At 44.1% G+C, this 18,220-nt stretch overlaps 1 protein-coding gene across 1 annotated transcript; it reads left to right on the top strand.

The window, feature by feature from the left end:
- Nucleotides 1–14,265: 14,265 nt before the first annotated feature.
- Nucleotides 14,266–17,480, top strand: Tmem30b (transmembrane protein 30B). The gene has a single exon (XM_051195993.1). The coding sequence runs from the start codon at nt 14,386–14,388 to the stop codon at nt 15,445–15,447; it is 1,062 nt and encodes a 353-aa protein (XP_051051950.1). The 5' UTR covers nt 14,266–14,385; the 3' UTR covers nt 15,448–17,480.
- Nucleotides 17,481–18,220: the final 740 nt, after the last annotated feature.

Raw genomic sequence — 18,220 nt, 5'->3', positions numbered from 1 at the left:
GAAGGATAGATATGCTTCTTCTAATCACAAGAATAAACAGCCTCCAACAGCTACAGCATAGTGTGATGAGGGCCCCAAGGGCCTCTGAGAACCCACTCTAAGTAGAGATGGTCATGGTAGGATCCCTTCTCTACAGAAAATGGAGCAGGGAGGGGAAGGTAGGAATGAAAACCAGGAGACCTGAGCAGAGTCTGGAGAGAGCAAACTGCTTGAAAGTGCTGGAGAAGCCTGGCCTACAACAGAGTACAGAGACAGAAGAGACGGGGCCAGAGATACAGGGCTGGCCCAGGACCTTAGCATCAAGGAGTTTACATCTGACTTCAGAAGGTGAGAGGCCATCAGAGGTTTTTGTCAGGTGCCAGACATTATATATACCAAGATCGCATTGGCTACAGCGTATTGTAAGATCAAACCCCAGATGTTTGACCAGTTACTATCGATGTGACCTGGGTAGTGAATGCCAACAACTGGAGAGCAGGTGAGCTGAACGGTGAGCAGGCTTGGAACAGTGTGCATACTGTGGTAAGAATAGAAGGAAGGTAGGGCTTACCTCTCAGGTCTCAGCCTAAGGCAGCTGCATGGGAAATACTGTCACCCCCACAGAGACTCAGGCATGAGTCTCATTTCAGATGACTGAACTTCCAGAATGCCCAGGGACTTCTAAGTGGAAGCGTCGGAAACTTGGACTGAAGGTACAGAGTGGGAAACATCACCAGGAGGTTCTGCAGTCCTGGCTGCAGAGGACGATGTTCAGTGAGGTGTGGGAGGAGAGGCCATGTATCTGGTGTGGAGCTCTGGAGTGAATGGGGACAAGAATTGGGATGTGGGGGGAGGGGACACTCCCAGCATCGTAAGGCTGGTACCTAGGGGATGAAGTCTAGAGGGAAACTTCCTTACAGCATCTTCCATTAACTGGTTACAGGTGATAGTAATGAAGCTACCTCCGGGGGTTAATTTCTCGCAAAGTCAACCAGTGTCAGGTTTTCCAAAGTTCACACTTCACCTCACATCCTCGGTAAATGAATTTGCACTCTCTTTGCAGGTAGACATTTCAAATAGTAAAATCCTCAGAATGGCAGGATTTGGCTAAACTAATGCAAACTATCAACATCTGTAAAAAGTCACCAGCATGGGGCTCAGAAGGAGAGGGAACGAGACACGAGGTCCTGAGACTAGGGAGGCGGCTTAGAGAGGCATTGTTCTAGTGTCTCATGGAAATAATTTTCTATGTGATTTTCTAAACCTCATTTGAGACTGTGGGATTGTTCTGGGTTTCTGTTAAATATGCATAAAATACTGGATATTTATATTAAAGTTAAAATGTTTATATCTTCATTGAGACAATAGCACAAAAACATTAATAACGCCTATGAGTCCCACGCAGCCTAGAATTTCCAGCGCTTTTCATATTTAGAAATGCATAGCGCCATCTAATGGTCACAAGCCATAAGAGAAAGATGCATCCAAAAAACAAAAAACAAAACTGATAAAAGTAAAATCTAATACATTTCAAGTCTTAAAGTTGTTCAGTTAACTGATTTTGTAGACAAAAATTTTTCCTTTTTCAGAATCACTGCCATGTAGGTGACAGATTACCCTCCACATACACAGTAACTCTGTGGCACATTGTAAGTTGAAGGACTTTCTATCAAGCTATAACTTTTATATACTTTTTAAAAATCATACAATCATTCTCAATACCTTGGATAAAACAGTATGTTCAACTAGGGTCATTTCATTTTTTGAAGAGTGGTTAAGTTAAAGAGTTCCATAGGAAACTTTATCTTAGTATTTGTAAGATAAAAATGTGGCCTGTCTTCTGCACACACCATGATTATTGCCACCACAGTCCCCGAAGCACCTCGAGACTAGGGGGATGACAGTGTGATTTAATGAGTTTATCTCTGCTGGGTCTATTTTTGGAAAGCAGCAACCTGTGGCCCTTCCATAGCCCAGCCCTGGGGTCAAAGGAATTTTCCATTCCTCACACATGCTACTTAAGGGGCACAAGGGAAAGAAATTACAGCCACATAGTAAAGGGGTGGGAAGGGCATTTCTGTTCACTGTCTTCACGAATCTGCCCTAAAAAGCACCTAACCTTGCCCTCCCAAGAACAAAACCCTAAACTCGCCTCCTAGCTCAGTGGCACCCTCAAAATTGTCATCTCTGCCCTTCTAACACCGTTTGTTTCAGACTCTATATGAATTGACAGCCTCACATAAGACTGATGTAACATATGCTGCTCTAGGAGGGATATAAAAAAGAGTAAAGAGGCCAGGTAGTGGGCACACACTTTTAATTCCAGCTCTCAGGGGGCAAAGACAGGTGGATCTCTGTGAGTTTGACACCAGCCTAGTTTACAAAGTGAGTTCAAGGACAAGCGCCGAAGCTACAGAGGAAACCCTAGAGAGAGAGAGAGAGAGAGAGAGAGAGAGAGAGAGAGAGAGAATCTGATGAAAATACATTGTATACCTGAGAAGTAATAAAAATCATTAATTTTTAATTAATCTTAAAGAATTTTTTTAAATGAAGTATGCCATTTGACTCTCCTCCATGGTATAAGGTATTTAAATCAACAAAAATCCCCTGAAATATGATGTGCAAACCTGGCATATTCGTTTGTTTGTTCTTCTTGACTACACATGAGTGTAAATCATGTGTCGCCTTGTAGAATGTTTGTGCACAAACGAAAATATATCTTAAGTTAACTTCTAGGCTTATCAGACTTGTGAAGGGCGTTCCATGCTGGGAAAGTAAAAAAAGAAAAAAAAATCAAGACAATAATAAAGAGAACACAAGAAGAAAAGGAGGGGCATATGGGAAGAGAGGGGAGGGGAGGGTGGGGAGGGGAGGGGGGACAGAGGAGAATTTAGGCTAAAAGTAAGTTATTTATTGAGGGTTTAGTCAATGATTTTCACAGAGTGGCAGGAGATGGGGATGAGGTTAAGAACTGTGGCTGCATGCTGCGGAGGCTGACATGTTCTCAGTTGGGCTTTGCTGTGGTTGAAATGTCCCCATGGGCCCACACGTTTGAATACTTAACAGTGTTTAGCTGGTGGCTGATTTGGAAGGTTGTGGACTTCTAGAAGCAGAGCTGCTGCCCTCTCTTTGCTTCCTGAGTGCAGATACTATGTAACCAGCCACCTTGAGCTCCTGCTGCAGTGCCCGTGGGACCCTGCCAACCTCTCTCCTTCCTGATCACATGCACAAGAAAAGTAACAAACACACATACACTGCCTTGCACTGCCTTGCTTAAGCCTCACTACCATCCTTTGGGGGCGTTCTTGACACTCTGTCGAGCACCTCTGAGGAAAATTAAAATAAAGTTTTTCATTCTCAAGCTTAGGTCTCCCGAGATGTAGTTCAGTCGGTAGATGCATACGTGAATACATGCAAGATTACACTTGGGTTGATCCTCAGCACTACATAACCCAGGGACAGTGGTGCACACCTGTAATCCCAGCGCCCAGGTAGCAGAGGCAGGAGGATCAGAAATTCAAGGTTAGCTCTAGCTACATAGTGAATTTAACGCTAGCCAGACACGTGACACCTTACTGTATCAAAGAGGGAAGGGAGCAGAAAAGCTAAGTTTCCACCATAATTAAGTGGCTTCATTCTCTAGCTGACCAAGAATTAATACTATTATTCCCACTCTGGTTCTGGGGGGGGGGGGAATTTTTATTTATGTATTTAGCCATTCATTTATTGTTTTAATATGTGTGTATATGAGTGTGTGTGTGTGTGCGCGCACGCCAAAGCATGTATGTAGAAGTCAGAAGCTTGAGGTGTGAGTTAACACCTGCCACCTTGTTCCAGCCAGGTCTCGTCGTGCTTACTGCTACATACGTCAGGCCATCAGGCCAGGAGCTGCCAAGAATTCCATCTCCGTCTCCCATCTCTGGGTAGGCACGTGCTACCCCACCCAACTTTATTTGTGTTCTGGAAATGCAAACTCCCATCTTCATGCTTGCACGTAGTGCCTGTACAGGGGTAGGGGTTAAATCCCCTCAGGGACTCCGTTCAGAGGGCGTGAGAGCCATTGTCAAACAGGAGAGGTCTCTAAAGACACACCCGAGACCAGCTTTCGTCTCCTGTTAAGTTTTCTTAAGACACAAAAATCTTTGTTGTGTTCTCTGTTCCTGGAAAGAATTCATGTTCATTGAGTTATTTCTTGGAACATACAGACGGATATGAAAAGGAGAAGTTGCTTGTAGGCTGATAGCATTAAAATGCTGACATGTCTGAAACACTTCTTTGGGAGTAATTTTCAATGTTTATCTACAACCAAACACTGTGTTAAGAACATGGTCAAGATACAGGCATTCAGTAGGGCAATATAAGTAAACAGAACTGGGGATGGCCTCCTAGTTCATTATCAATATGCCTGTACCTCCAAGGAAGGAGATCTTCCACACTGCTAACAGGCATTGACAAAGGCAGGGCTGTCTTGGTAAGTTTGTCCCAGGAATGAAGCACAGTTCAGAGACAGGCTGCTATGTGGGAGATGCCTTCACACAGCTCACTAGCAGAGAGGGATGCTTTGTGAGCCAGAGACCAAGATTTCTAAGCACTTTCTATACTAGCTGGCACATTTTGAAAACTTGGAAAAGATTTATAATCACCCACAAGTCCCTTCTGAAAGAGAGCTATGATCTTAGCAAGCTCACTAAAATGGTTGCATTTGTCTTTTTTTATCTTCAGGTATTTGAGGAACTGGGTCATTTGGTCCCTTGGGCTAGTGGTACCTGTTTCTATGTGCCAGCAGAGGGCGCACTGCTGCCCTAATGTTAGGATGTAATACCAAGAATAGCCAGAGGTGGAGTATGTATACTAGTAGGAAAGCAATGGGGAGAAATGGGACTTTCTCCACTTCTGAAGTGGGTGGGTGGGGGTGTTCTAGGTCCAGCCTTTCACAAGCCTGTTTTTTGTTCCTGTTGTGCTTGCTTGCAAGCCTGCCAAACTCTTAAGCTCTGGTGTGCTGTTCCTGTCATTTAGGGTAGAGTGAAAAGGGCCACATGATACCAGTTTCTGTTTGGGGCAACAGTTGACAGGCCCTCTACAAGGGTGGGAAAGTCAGTCCATACAGTTACAAACAATCAGGCACTGAGGGGTTTGTCCTAACAGAAACTTGACACGTTATTATTTATTTATGATATAAATGTGTAATGTGTCCATGTGTGCCCTCCCATTGCCATCTGGGAGTTCAAAGAGCATTACCTTGTGGGTTTTTTATTATTATTATTATTCTATTCCCTTTACAACCTTCCACTCTCACACTTGAGTCACAACTATAACAACTCCCCAGACATACACACCTCCCCAACTCTCAACACAGAATTGGAACATCCATGGCTTCATAAACAGACAGGGAAGGCATCTATCTTGGTGTTTGTATTTTTAATGAGAAATTCCTCCTTCTTGATTGTCTACCCCATTTTTTCTACTGCATGGCCAATTGATCATGCAGTTTTCTAACTAACGTGTTAGTTCCAGGACTCTGGGGTCAGTGTTCTACATGATGCTAGTGCCAGGCTATCCCTAACCCCAGGCTAACCCACCATTCATTATTATCCTCTGTCACCTTTGTGTAGCAATCTAATGAGAGAGAGAAAAAAAAGCTAAGAATGTTTGCATTGTTTAGTCAATCTTTCCATACTCTTTGATTCTGGGGATTGAAATCAGTTACAGACCAAGACACATGTGGTGGTTTGAATGTAAATGGCCCCCATATTCTCATAGGGAGTGGCACTATTAGGAGGTATGACTTTGTTGGAGTGGGTGTGCTCTTGTTAGAAAAGTGGATCACTGTGGAGTTGGGCTTTGAGGTTTCCTATGCTCAGGATACTGCCCAGTGTCTCAGTTGACTTCCTGTTGCCTACAAGATGTAGGACTTTTCTCCAGCACCATGTCTGCCTGCACAATGCCATGTTCCCCACCATGATGATAATGGACTGAACCTCTCAAACTGTAAGAGAGCCACCCCAATTAAATGTTTTTATTTATAAGAGTTGCTGTAGACATTGAGTCTCTTCATAGCAATAAAAACTCAAACTAAGACAATGCACAAACTCAATATAGATTACCCAGCCCCGCCCCCAGCCCCAGTAGCTTAAAAGAATCATGCATGTAATAGAGATGTACTTCATGGATCAGAATACTGATGGATCAGATATGGTGCTAATTCCAATTACAAGAAATACAGAGATAAGTCTTTTCTAATCTATTTTCACAAAGAAGGGCTGAGAGTTCTAAATAAAATCATCAACTTCTTAACACACACAAACACACTACATTCAAATATACACACACTCACAAAGACACACACACACACCACCTAGGTATAGTCTTATTCTATGGGTAGCTTTACTGATACTAGTTTATGGGTTAAATAGGCAAGTGTTTATATAAGAGACTTAAGACTTTTGCAGGGTAAAGGTATTAAGGTTCTTCATTGTATATTTCCTTGTTAGAAGAATCCCAGATTATTCTTTGTGAAGAACCTGAGCATGACATACCTACCATGCCCAGACCTTCTGTCCACCATATGCCTTGTTTGGTAACACAGACTTAATAAGAACTTGTCAATAGCTCCCTGGCTTGCTTGCTTATTAAACACACAGCAGAAGATCTAGCTGACCTGACAGCAACTGTGTCCCAAAGCCTAACAGATGTTTAATCATGGCACTCAGGGCTACTTCACAGTGTTTAAAATCTGAAAAGCAGGGCTTGGAAAGGGGGATCAGCAATGAAGAGCACTTGTTGCTCTTACAGAGGATCCAGGTTTAGTTTCTACATCAGAATGATGGCTCACAACTGACCATAACTTCAGAGTTGTGGAGAGTGGACAGATGCTGGGACCTGCTGGTCCAGAGCCTCACCTGAACTATAGGGAATCATCACTGGAGAGGATTTTTTCACACTTCAGGCAATCACCCGGGGTGCAGCCAGAAGCCATAGTGTGCATGGAGGGCTGCATCCAGCACACCGGGCAGTGTTGCTTACATAGACTGAGCTTCCGCATCCACTCTACTGTCTGGTCAGCTCTTACACCCTGCCTCCCACACTCTCAGGTTCCCTAGTAAAGACAGCCAGAACTACCATCACTTCCCAGCTTGTTCACGCCACACTACAATATCTGCAAGAACCACTCACCTTCATCAATGCTGAACTTGCGGGCCCAGGTATTTTGCTTATACAGAAAATTAAAAATAAAAGAATACCTTCTCCTCTGGAGGACATGCACTTAGGTTCTGTAACACTCAAGCAGTTGTGTATCATCTCAAAGAATCACCAGAGTGAATAATTCAGAACTGGAAAATAAGTCGATCGAGGTTTCTCATATTCTATCCCCAAACAGTAAGAAAACATCCAGAACTCAGAGACAAAGGCAGGCAGTGCCACAAGTTCAAAGCCAGGCAAAGCTACAGAGTAAGATTGGGGGGTGGGAGAGGTGAGGGGGAGTGAACTTAATAGAGAAGAAAAACAACGTACAGTAGAAACTAAAAATATAAAATAAAGCACCATGAATAACCCACATAGAGAAGACAAGCTTTACTCAAATACAAAATACTAAAGATATATACTGCTGGATTGAATCAGCATCATAATATTTGGTCTTTTTTTATTTATTTTATATAACCAAGTCCATTTAAATGAAAACAAACATTTATAGACAATATTTGGGAATTTGGGCATCGTTCTTTCCAAACTACTTCCTGTTGGTAAGGGGCGCTGTTTGTGTTGGCTGTCCTGGAACTCACTCTGTAGACCAGGCTGACCTCAAACTCAGAGATCTGTCTGCCTCTGCCTACAACATGCTGGGATTAAAGATTTGTACCACCACCACCACCTGATGAAAACCTTTAAAATGTTTAATGTTTTTACTCCTGATACATAGGGAAGTACTAAATTTTCCAATAGGCACTGCATTGAGTTAAAGAGCCAGCTTGTAGTCATGGAGGTGATGCTTTCCCTAAACTAGCAAGTTTTACTCCATCAGGAACAGCATGGCCGAAGAGACAGCCTCTTCTGCAGACTGGTTCTCCAGATGATGTCCTGTCTGGGTGTCCCCTTCCCATTTCCAGTCCTCACCATGAGTGCTGAGTCCCTCTTACCTGAGACCTAAGACAACCTGTTTCCGTTCTGATTCAGATCTGGCCCCTCCCTTATATGGAATCTCTCCTATCAATTCACCAAGCACTATCCCTATGGGCAAATTCTCTACATAGTTTGAGACCATTCACATTTTAGCCGGTTAATCTGCTGTCCTTTAATCTGGCCATTCCATACTCAATGCCTCTGTCTGTCATTTAAGACATTTTGGTGCCTGATCTTGGTCCTAATTTTCATCTTATACTGTCCCCTGCTGTTCATCCCACCCAACTGTACTCAGAGTTCACTGTTTGACCTCCATTGTTTTGCAGTAACTCTGTTGATAAAGAACTACCCCCAAGGTGTAGGGGTGTGTGTGTGTGTGTGTGTGTGTGTGTGTGTGTGTGTGGTGTGAACCTCCTTTGCCTCCGTGCTGGCTAACTACAGTTTCTGTAGAACTTCCACTAGGGGGTACTACCCTATAACATTTCAAAAAATGAAGGCTGCTGAATGCGTTCTTAATGAAAATTGAAGTCCAGACACATGGAATTTTAGAAACTTTTCTGAACACATGCTGTAATTTTATGAAGCAATTTAATTTGATTCCTTTTAAATAAAAGCTGCCCCATGGGCAGAGTAATAGGCATCAATCTTAAGCAGTATAAACCTATATAAGGGAATACCAATTAAAAACCCAGACTCCATTACTGTAACATAAATAGTCATGAATTAAATAAAATACATGCAAGACCTTAGTAGAGCCAGACAAGTGAAGTTATTTTTACTTTAGCAAGAGAAATATGCAAAAGTTGGCTTTGCAAAAACAAAAATAAAGGCCACTCCGATGTTCTGGGACTCCTTGCATAAATAAAATGGAATGATTCTGTCATCTCTGGGGTTTAAATTTTTACTTGCAGTACTGCAAACTTGTTCAAAGTTGGAGTCTTCTGAGTTCTTTTAGGAGAAAATAAGCCAAGGTATTGTAGTGTAGTGGTTGAAATTCAGGACCCTAGAATTAAGGTGACCTTTGAACCTTTTATCTCTTGCTTAGTACTGTGAGAACTTGGGCAATCTCCATCACATTAGTCATTATGCTGGTTTTGGTTTGTGCTCTGAAATAGATGAAATAATTAAAGTGTGATGACCTACAGAAGATACTCAATAACTGGTAGCTTTTTCATTCAACGGGTGATTGTAATGGAGGCCTTTTAAGATGATGTCCTAGTCAGGGTTCCTATTGCTCTGATGAAACACCATGACCAGAAGCAACTTGTGGGGGAAAGAGTTTATTTATCTTACAATTCCACTTAACAGTTTTTCATCAAAAGCAGTGAGGGCAGGAACCTGGAAGCTGGAGCTGATGCAGAGGCCATGGAGGGTGCTGCTTACTGGCTTGCTCAGCCTACATCCTTATAGACTCCAGGACAACCAGCACAGGGATGGCACTACCTACAATGGGCTGGACCCTTCCCCATCAATCACCAATTAAGAAAATGCCCTAATACATCACCCTCCCTGTGGAGTGGGGAGGGGAATTGAATGGGAGGGTGGTTGAGGGAGGGGGGTATGAGAGGGTGGAAAATGGGAGGAAGGGAGGAATGGATGGAGGGAGAGGGAACTGGGATCAATATGTAAAATAAGATAAATAAATAAATAATAAAAAAGAAAATGCCTTATAGGGTTGCCTACAGGTCAATATTATGAAGGTATTTTCTTAATTGAGGCTCCCTCCTCCTAGATGATTTTAGCTTGTATCAAGTTGACATAAAACTAGCCAGCACAGATGATTAGGAACAGAAATCTCACAGAAATACATATTAACTATCATTTTGATAAATACATTCAAACAGGTAAGCAATTAAAAGGCTAGAAAAAAATTAAGCAACTTGACTATAGTACCACAGTTATTTCCTCACTTTAGAGTAAAACTGGACTTCCTTAATGCCAGGCCAACATTCTTTCCCATTATCATATGACTCTCCCAGTATCTGACAGCTTATTAACACAGACTAAACATATCCCTTGGTTAAAAATAGATTTTTAGGACAAAATTTTGCTAAAGTAGCAAAATAAATGTATTGTGTGACAATTTGAAAGAATCTTACTGTACATATATTAAGAGTTTGAATTTTAAGCCCATTTCTTACTTTAGAAAATATTTTTAATTATACGCAAAATTCACTACCACATACTTTGGAATGCTGAAAAAGTAAAAGTCTGTATGTTCAGCAACAGGAGAACAATTAAAGGTGACAGACCTATGAATTATGGAACTACTGGAAAATGACAAACAAGCCTGGGGCTGCATCCCCAGGGATGGAGAAAAAAGAAGCTGGAAAAGGGTTGATAGAATCAAAAAAGCAAAGAAGACAGTAAAGGAGACAAAACACAAAGGAACATAGAAAAGATCTATTTCATTTTATTCCAAAAGGCAGTGATTTGGCAAGTAGAGTAACACTTTACTTTATGCTAATTACAACCAATTAAAATTAAATGCTTACTTGGTTAAAACCAAGAAAAGAGAAGGAAAGAATGAAATAATTTCAGGAGTATTTAGATGAAATTCCTTTTTCCCCCTCTGAGTTCTCTTAAGATTGATACAATAAAGAATCATTCAGAATGAATCATTTCTTCACATGATTGGTACTAAAGAGTTCACATGAACCAAGCAGCTTTTAATACATTACAATAAAATGTATAATAAAAGAACGGTCCAAGACCAGACCCTATGTCATACAATGAGTTCTGAGGGGCACATAGCCTCTCCGAATTCACAAGCTGGTACAGGAAATAGGACACATATTGACATCCATCCCTTCAAGTCCTAGGGACACTGGTTCCAGGAACCCTGAAGGATGCCAAGATCTGCAGATGCTCATTACCCAATATAAACTGGTATAGTATTTGCATATAACATACACATACTGCCAGCTGAATACTTTAAACCACCTCTAAAGTTCTTGCAATACTAGAAATGTCCTATATTGTCTAGGGAAGAACATGAGAAATGTCTGAACACATTCAGCACAGACAAAATTATTTTCCTTTAATGTCTTCCAGTTAAACGTGGTTGAGTTTGCAGACATGGATCTCAGCACCACTTTCCCTTAGTCTTCAATATCCCACCTCACACAGGCAATCTTACTCATCTTTCTTGCCGTCGGCCCATTAACTTCACCTAGGACTGCCAGCCCAGGGGAACCTGTTAAGAGTGTTTTTTCCCACAGGCCTGGACCTTCATCTTCCTCTGAACCACCAACTTGGCTCGGTTTTCTTTACTGTGCTTCTTAAATACTAAGACTATTCACTTCGGCTGCCCCTCCATGGGGGATTATAAGATGTTGAACATTTTCTTTTCTATTTATCCATAAACACCCCACCACCACCCACCCACCACCACCACCATCACCCGCTCAAACTGGGGCTATCCTGAGCCTGAGTTGCAAGATTCACTGGCTGGTATCTCTTCGTGTAGTCCTAACAGACACCCTCTACCCAACTCTTCAACCCCCCTTCAGCCATCCCTTTCTTCTCCTAGGCAGTTGATATCACCTTTTCCTATACAGAAAGGAATGCCTGGCCTCAGGGCCCACTCTACACCAGCCTCTCCAATGCTGAGGCTACAGCATGTGTCATCAGCTCTAGCTACAAAGACTTCTTAAATGAAAACTTGCTGAGCCTAAAGTACAGTTGTATTCTTCCTCTGTCCTTACCTCCCACCCTTTGGTTTCAGAACCAGCAAGGCACTCGCTTCCTGGACCCAGGACCTACAGCCTACAACAGCCTTAGTACACCTTGTGTAGGCCATCATCTCCCCCTACCCCAAAATAGCATGCTATTTCTGTCAGCTACAAAGAGGTCTTCCCTTTAGGATCCAAGTTCTTCTAGGTCATTATCACTGGCTTTTCTTCTCTCTTTACAGACATCTAAAGAGCTGCCTTTGCCCACTGCCCACTTCCCCTCTCTCCCACCCCTGAAGTGGTACCTCAGAAACAAAGCCAATGACTCCCTTCCATCCTCCATTTCACTTGACTTGTCAGCTGTGTTCAATCTCTTTGGCCATTTTATGCCCTGAAATATTCTCCCCTTTCTGTTCTTGTCACCTTGATCAGCAGAATGAGTAAAGGATTGCCTTTGAGCCATCCAGGGAGGAGATGTGGAGGAAGGGCCCTGAGTTCCTCCAGTGAGCTTGCAGGGGTGTGGTGGCCATGCAGTTGGAGACCGAAGATCCATGAGATAAAGTTATGAGAACTGGATTCCTTCCTGCAGCCTGAATCAGACAGAAGGGTGGGAAGAAGTCACAGGAAGTCACAGAGATTTGCTTATTCTGTGTCAGAAAAAATAAAATAGTGTAAGGGAGAATAGCCCATACTATTGACCTGTTGAGAGTGTGGAATGCCCTCTCTTAGGGGATAAGGGATGGAAGCAGAATTAAAGACAGCTAGGTCTTCTGCGGTGTTCTCCAACAGCTAACACTTCCAACCTACGTACACTCAACAGAACAAAACCAACCTTCCACTGCTAAAGTAATTTTGCTTTTTAGTTTTAATGTCAGTCTCCTGCATACAGCTTAACACTAGCTATTGGCTGTTTTGATTCTTACTCCTCAGTAGTACGTGCCTGTCTTCGTTTTCTACTCCAGGGATAAAATACCATGGCAAACAGCAACTTGGGGAAGGGAGGGCTTATTTCACAATGCACTTGTACATCACAGTCCATCAGAGGGAGGCAGGGCAGGAACCTGGAGATGGGAACCAAAGCGGAAGGGACACTGCTCACTGCCTTGCTTCCGAGGGCTCGCTCCCTTTCTTTTTGTATATATTCCAGACTATCTGCCCAGAGGTGGCACAACCACGTTAACCATTAACCACACAAGACCCCAGAGGTTTGCCACAGGCCAGTCTTATGGAGTCAACTGTGGTTCCTTCCTCTCAGATAACTCTAGCTGGTGCCAAGTTAACAAAAACAAACAACAACATCCGGGGACAGTGCCGTATTGAACTGCAAAGGCTTCAGTTTGGTCTAACTTCCTTTTGTCTTCTACACTGTCCAGCAGAGTGGTGAAGACTTGGAAGGCAGCTTTTAAAACTATTTTTAGCAAGCACTTTGACTTTTCCAAGTTTCAATGGATTTTGAATGAGTACTGAGTGAAATACGTAAAACAGGTGTGAAAGTGTGATGGAGAAGGCATTGAAGTTATTTTTGCACTTTATGAGCTGGAGAAGTGAGTGTACTTTAGTAGCTGAGGAGAACTGAATACAAGAAATAGGCTCTTGTGTATTCTAACAACCAGTGAAACAAAACAAACAACAAAAACAGAATCTTAGGCGACACGAAGAGCTAAGTAGTTTTATGTAGCTTATAAATCCTTCTAGGTCAACATGCTTAGGCCTAGCATGGCAAACGACCTTGACTGTGGCTATCAGTTAGGTCCCCTTGGATCAGGCTGGTCAAGCAGGCAATCTGAAAAGAAAGTCGCATGCAGCCCACAGCATTTTTTCCTCTCCTTGATTTTCCTCTCCTCTCCTTCTGCCACCAGCTGGAGAAGACATTCAAAGGCTGCAAACTTTTCCAGAACTTTCCACCTTTCATAGTTATTAAGCCAGACTGGAACCTCTGGCTAGAAAAGGACTGTCCCTTCAATAGAGAGAGAGAAATAAGAACCCGTGTTGAAACAGAGTTACCATAATGTAATAACCAGGGCACTACAATTTGTGCTTGAAAACTAACTGAAAACCAACTACGGCTTTTCCTTAAATAGCGAGGATTAACAACCTTAACAAGGTAATAAATAATCAAGCCAACCGAACCCCACCCTGGAGTGAGCTCTGGGATGGAACTTAAGGTTTAAGGCAGGCTTGTGACTGGGAGAAAGTGGCCCAGGCTCTGTGGAAGGCAGAAAGGAACCTGAGCAAAGTTATGAGCTACTCAGATCCCATCGCTCACAGTGGAATTGGGGTGGGGTGGGCTGAGGAGGGGGGAGCGCTGTCCGTAGAGGGCCCAGGAGTCAGAGCCGGCCTGGTGAGTTGAGGAAGCCCGCCCTGCTCACCTGGGAAGGGCGCCATGCACAGGGGCGGAGCCGTCTCGGGTCACCTGGGCGGTGGCGGAACTGAGGAGTCTGGGCGGACGCCCGGGCACCTGGCGATCCACCTCACCTGCGCCGAAGGCGGGGCGGGCGCACCTGCGCGGGCGGGAGGCGGGGCCGGGGAGCAGCCGTCCAGTGGGAGAGCGCGCGGAGGCGGGAGCGAGCCCCGGCCTGAGACCCCGCCGCCCACCCGGGACTGAGACCCAGCCATGACCTGGAGCGCGTCGGCGCGGGGCGCGCACCAGCCGGACAACACAGCCTTCACGCAGCAGCGCCTCCCCGCCTGGCAGCCGCTGCTCTCTGCCGGCATCACGCTGCCGCTCTTCTTCTGCGCCGGCCTGGCTTTCATCGGCCTGGGCCTGGGCCTCTTCTACTCGTCCAACGGCATCAAGGAGCTGGAGTACGACTACACCGGCAACCCCGGCACCGGCAACTGCTCGCTGTGCGCCGCCGAGGGCCAGGGCCGCGCGCCGCCACCCAACTGTTCGTGCTCCTGGTACTTCTCGCTGCCCGAGCTCTTCCCGGGCCCCGTGTACCTCTACTACGAGCTGTCCAACTTCTACCAGAACAACCGGCGCTACGGAGTGTCCCGCGACGACGCGCAGCTCAGCGGCCTGGCCAGCGCGCTGCGCCACCCCGCCAACGAGTGCGCCCCCTACCAGCTCAGCGCCACCGGCCTGCCCATCGCGCCCTGCGGCGCCATCGCCAACAGCCTCTTCAACGACTCCTTCACGCTGTGGCACCAGAGTCGGCCCGGGGAACCCTACTTCGAGGTGCCTCTCGACCGCACCGCCATCGCCTGGTGGACCGACTACCACGTCAAGTTCCGCAACCCGCCCCTGGTGAACGGCAGCCTGAAGCTGGCCTTCAGCGGCACGGCGCCACCGCCCAACTGGCACCGGCCGGTTTACGAGCTCAGTCCGGACCCTAACAACACCGGCTTCATCAACCAGGACTTCGTGGTGTGGATGCGCACGGCCGCGCTACCCACCTTCCGCAAGCTGTACGCGCGCATCCGACAGGGCAACTACTCGGCCGGCCTGCCCCGGGGTGCCTACATTGTCAACATCACCTACAACTACCCGGTGCGCACCTTCGGAGGCCATAAGCTCATCATCTTTAGCAACATCTCATGGATGGGTGGCAAGAACCCTTTCCTGGGCATCGCCTACCTGGTCGTTGGCTCCCTCTGCATCCTCATGGGTTTTGTCATGCTGGTCGTCTACATTCGCTACCAGGACCAGGATGACGACGACAACGATGACGAGTGATGCTGTTTCCCTAAGACCCTTTCTCCTGCTTCTTGGCCAAGCCGCTTTCAGCGGTGATCCTTTGCTCCTTAACACAACAACTTCAAGCTCACCGATTGTCTCATGTGGGCAAAGGGCCTGGAGAAAGGAATAACCCGCTTCCTCTTAGAGATAAGACACTGCTGGGATTTGAACTGTAGAGTGCCAGATCTTATGATTTCTCCCCATCTCCCTCATGGCTTACTGAGTTGACGTGTCAGGTCTATAGCATTCCAGAGCAAAGGACACAGGAGATTCCTGGACTGGAACTAGTTAGGACCAGCAGCCAGCAGTTGGATCCTAATTCTGGTCTAAGATTCTGTTCCTTCAGTAACATGTATTTCTGGGAGGGATGTGTAGGTTACTAAAGGGCTGGGATGAAGAGTGTTACCCACTGATGGCCTACAGAAACTTGGAGGAGTGGGGAAACATATTTGTTAAAATATAAGTCGATGAAGAGGCATTGAGCCTCTCAGGTTCTGACCCAAGAACGCCAGGGTGGGCAGCCTTCACTGAAGAGTCTGCCTTTCCTGAAGAGCCTCTGTGCCCTTGAATTTGGGAGTCTTGAGCCAGGAAGCACTCGGGTTTTTCCAGTAATAATCTGTTACCGTGAACAGTGACAATCACAGTACTCCGGTTTGGTCTTAACACATAGGAAGCTTCCATTCTGTGAATGAATGAGAATAATTGCTAACTCTAGGAAACTAGCATGCAGATCTGCAGGGCAGGAGTGTGCCAACTCGTAACTGAATGTAAAAGCAAACTTCACAAGACACTGTAAAAACTTGAAAATGCAAGGCCAGTTCTCGTGGCTCAGGGGGGAGTGTCCAAACCTTAGAAACTGAGTTACAAATGATCTTAGCCGCAAGCTGTTTTCCTGGGACCCTGAGTGTCTCTTGCCTCTTTGCTCAGGCTCTTTTGACTCCTCATCTTTTTTTCTTTCTTTCTTTCTTTCTTTCTTTCTTTCTTTCTTTCTTTCTTTCTTCCTTCCTTCCTTCCTTCCTTCCTTCCTTCCTTTCTTTCTTTCTTTCTTCCTTTCTTTCTTTCTTTTTATGCTTAATGCTTAATTCATTCATATCATTTTCACAAAGAACTATCTTAAACACAGTTTTAATGTAGTCACAAATGAAATCCATGTCTAGTGATCCTGTTTAAAGAATGCCAAGAGTTATATTTTTCTAGGCAAAGTAGACTCAGGATTGTTTCTGCCTTAATGTTAAAATCATTCAGCTGATTTTATTTGATTGCCCACAGTATAAAGCTATATGAATACAGGTACAATAAAGGGACTTTTTAAAATGTTAAAGTCCTCCTTTTATGGAACAACAATGTAAAAGAACTTAAAAATAAAATGTTTCATTATACCATCTTCTAGGCTCCCTGAAGAAAACAGTTTCTTGGTATTTGTCAGGGTCTCTGGTCCTAGCTCCTCAGTGCAGATATTTTCAGGTTATGGGTAGGTATACTTTCATTCCTCAAAGGCAGTAGTACATGGTCATGAAGTATGTTTTATTTTTATGGCAGTCAAAGATTGAGTTGTACTGAATAATTTCCATTCATTCCCTCATTCTTTGTAGTTGATACTTGTCTTGGGTGCACAGCATGTCTGTCTAAGATTGTCCAGGTCAAAGGTGACTTAAAATAATCTTGTCTCATTTTAATGTATATCAGAAAATTCTTTAGTAATTTCAGTGTGCTGGCTTTCTGACTTCTGAATGTGATAAAATTTAATGTCAGATCACATACTGTGATTTTTGAATATGAAATGCTGATCACTGCATGTACTTTTAGAAAGTTTTATTTATGATGAATTCTTGGTTGACCACCTCTTTTTTTTTCTCACTATATAATTGAAGGTAACTGTGTTTTGCTATCATTTGTAGAACATCGAGTCTTTTGTTATAAATTTTAATGTGAGACCATGGAGCTTAAAGTCCTGTGATTAAATCGTAGTTCCAGGCCTTGTTTTTAGGATTTTGGAAGAGAATAAAGGTTGTGTTTGTCTTTCTCTGTTATCACATTACTTGGCTCTTTTGAACTGTGATCTTAAAGGCACACACACACACACACACACTGCCAGTCACTTGCCTCGTGTTATTAACAGAGTTACATTGTAGCTGGAACATCACCTTTCAGAGTAAGATTCAGGCAACATCAACTTACTCTTTGATTGTTAACTTCCTAAAACAGCATTTGAACCTACATCAACATCTTGTGTTTAGGATACACGGTCTTCAACTATTGTTTAATTTGATAGATGGCAATCTCCTTTAAATTTTAGTATGAAATGTTATTAAAGAATGTGATTACAGCAGTCCTGCTTCTCTGCATTTTGCTCAGACTGTAAATTACAATTAGCTGTTAGTGCTTAAGACTTCAAAAGAGCAGAAAGTTTAAAAGAAAATTGTCAGGTCTGTGCTGTGTGTAGCTTTTTTGTTCAGTATCGAGATTCTAATTGATTGCATCATCGTGTGTTTCCCAATTGAGGTATGTCTTCTAAGAGTGAGGCACAAGAGTGAACCTCAGCAGTTGGACTAGAAATAAACTTTGACCTACTTTGTGAAATAAAGGCACAAACAAAAGTGTTCAGTGAGACAGGACTCTATGAAGATGCAATGGAAGTAGAGTGGCTCACCGTCTTCCAGACCCTTGTCTTGTCAATCAATTAGAGTGCAATTTACCTTCTCTTTAGGAGCAAAGGTATTGTTGTCAGGGGCCTTCATAGTTGTGCTCTCCACACTGACTCCTCACACTA

The sequence above is a fragment of the Phodopus roborovskii genome, unplaced genomic scaffold, assembly GCF_943737965.1.
Source record: "Phodopus roborovskii unplaced genomic scaffold, PHOROB, whole genome shotgun sequence".
Taxonomy (NCBI): Eukaryota; Metazoa; Chordata; class Mammalia; order Rodentia; family Cricetidae; genus Phodopus; species Phodopus roborovskii.
This window is presented reverse-complemented; position numbering and strand designations above follow the sequence as displayed.

What these genes read in the sequence shown, in the direction of transcription:
- Tmem30b (XM_051195993.1), top strand. Translation starts at nt 14,386, where the DNA reads ATGACCTGGAGCGCGTCGGCGCGGGGCGCGCACCAGCCGGACAACACA.